General features: G+C 61.9%; 1 protein-coding gene across 1 annotated transcript; it reads left to right on the top strand.

Moving 5' to 3' along the window:
* Window positions 1-271: 271 nt before the first annotated feature.
* NGA_0689600 (uncharacterized protein) lies at window positions 272-1,008 on the top strand (the record flags this gene model as incomplete). The annotated part of the gene is made up of 3 exons (XM_005852457.1): window positions 272-346; window positions 520-807; window positions 904-1,008. Coding segments are annotated over 3 exons (468 nt in total), but the record flags the coding sequence as incomplete, so codon positions are not given.
* Between the last annotated feature and the right edge of the window lie 32 nt (window positions 1,009-1,040).

The following is a 1,040-nucleotide window of genomic DNA, read 5'->3' as shown; positions in this document are numbered from 1 at the left end:
GCGCGAGCCCATATTGACATCACGCGGAGGAAGGAGGAGGGGCGGATGGCTTGGAAGGTCGTTTGCGGGCCCTCTTTCGGCGAGCAGAAGACGCCACGCTCAGTATTCGTGGGGATCGGGGGGAGGTATGTCTTTCTGACTGTTTCGGAGGAGTTGGCGCCTGCGATGTCTAGCTCCTTCCTCCTCGCTCTCCTCTCCCCTCCATCAGCTTCTTCCCTCCTTGTTTTCCGTCTGAAATGCTTCCTTGTCTCTCCCTCCCCTCCGCCAGTCGGCTGCCTTGTCCCTCATCTTTTTGGACGAGGTGGAGACACTCTGCCCTCCCAGCGCCTCCGACAGTGGAGCAGAGGTGAGGGAGGGAGGGAGCGAGCGAGGGCGGGCAGGCGGGAAGGAGGGAGGGAAGGAGGAAGGAAGAGAGGGATAAAGGGCAAGAAGGAGGGAGGGAGGAAGGGAGGGAGGGAGAAAGAAAGAAGGCGAGCCACTTGAGTTGTTCAATGCCCCGATGTGACCAGAATTTTTCAGCCCGAGTGTATCCGACCTTCTCCCTCTCCTCCCTCCCTCCCTCCAACCCTCCCATCTAGGTCTCTCGCGTCGCCGCCCAGCTCGGGAGCTGCTTGGACTCCCTCCCTCCCTCCGTCTTGGTCGTGGGCGCCACCAACAGACCTCATGAGGTGCATCCCTCCCTGCGACGGCCGGGGCGCTTTGACCTGGAGGTGGGGGGAGAGGGAAGGAGATCGCGTGGAGGGTTATCCTGGCATGGTCTGGATCCACAAGGAGAGGAATATTCAGGGGAAAAAGGAGGAGAGGAGGGTATGGGGACAACACCCGGCCTGCTCATCGCCTCTTTTCTCCCTCCCGCCCCATCACCTCTTCCCTCCTCGCCCCTCATGCCCTGTCCCCTCCTAGCTCCTCGTTGCTCCTCCCACGGTGGATGAACGCCTCGCCGTCCTCCTCGCACTCCTCCCTCCCTCCCTCTCCGCCTGTCCGTCTTTCTCTCTGGGCAATGTGGCGCGTGAGTGCGTGGGCTACGTGGCTGCAGACTT

The sequence above is a fragment of the Nannochloropsis gaditana genome, assembly GCF_000240725.1.
Source record: "Nannochloropsis gaditana CCMP526 unplaced genomic scaffold scaffold1204, whole genome shotgun sequence".
Lineage (NCBI taxonomy): Eukaryota > Eustigmatophyceae > Eustigmatales > Monodopsidaceae > Microchloropsis > Microchloropsis gaditana.
This window is presented reverse-complemented; position numbering and strand designations above follow the sequence as displayed.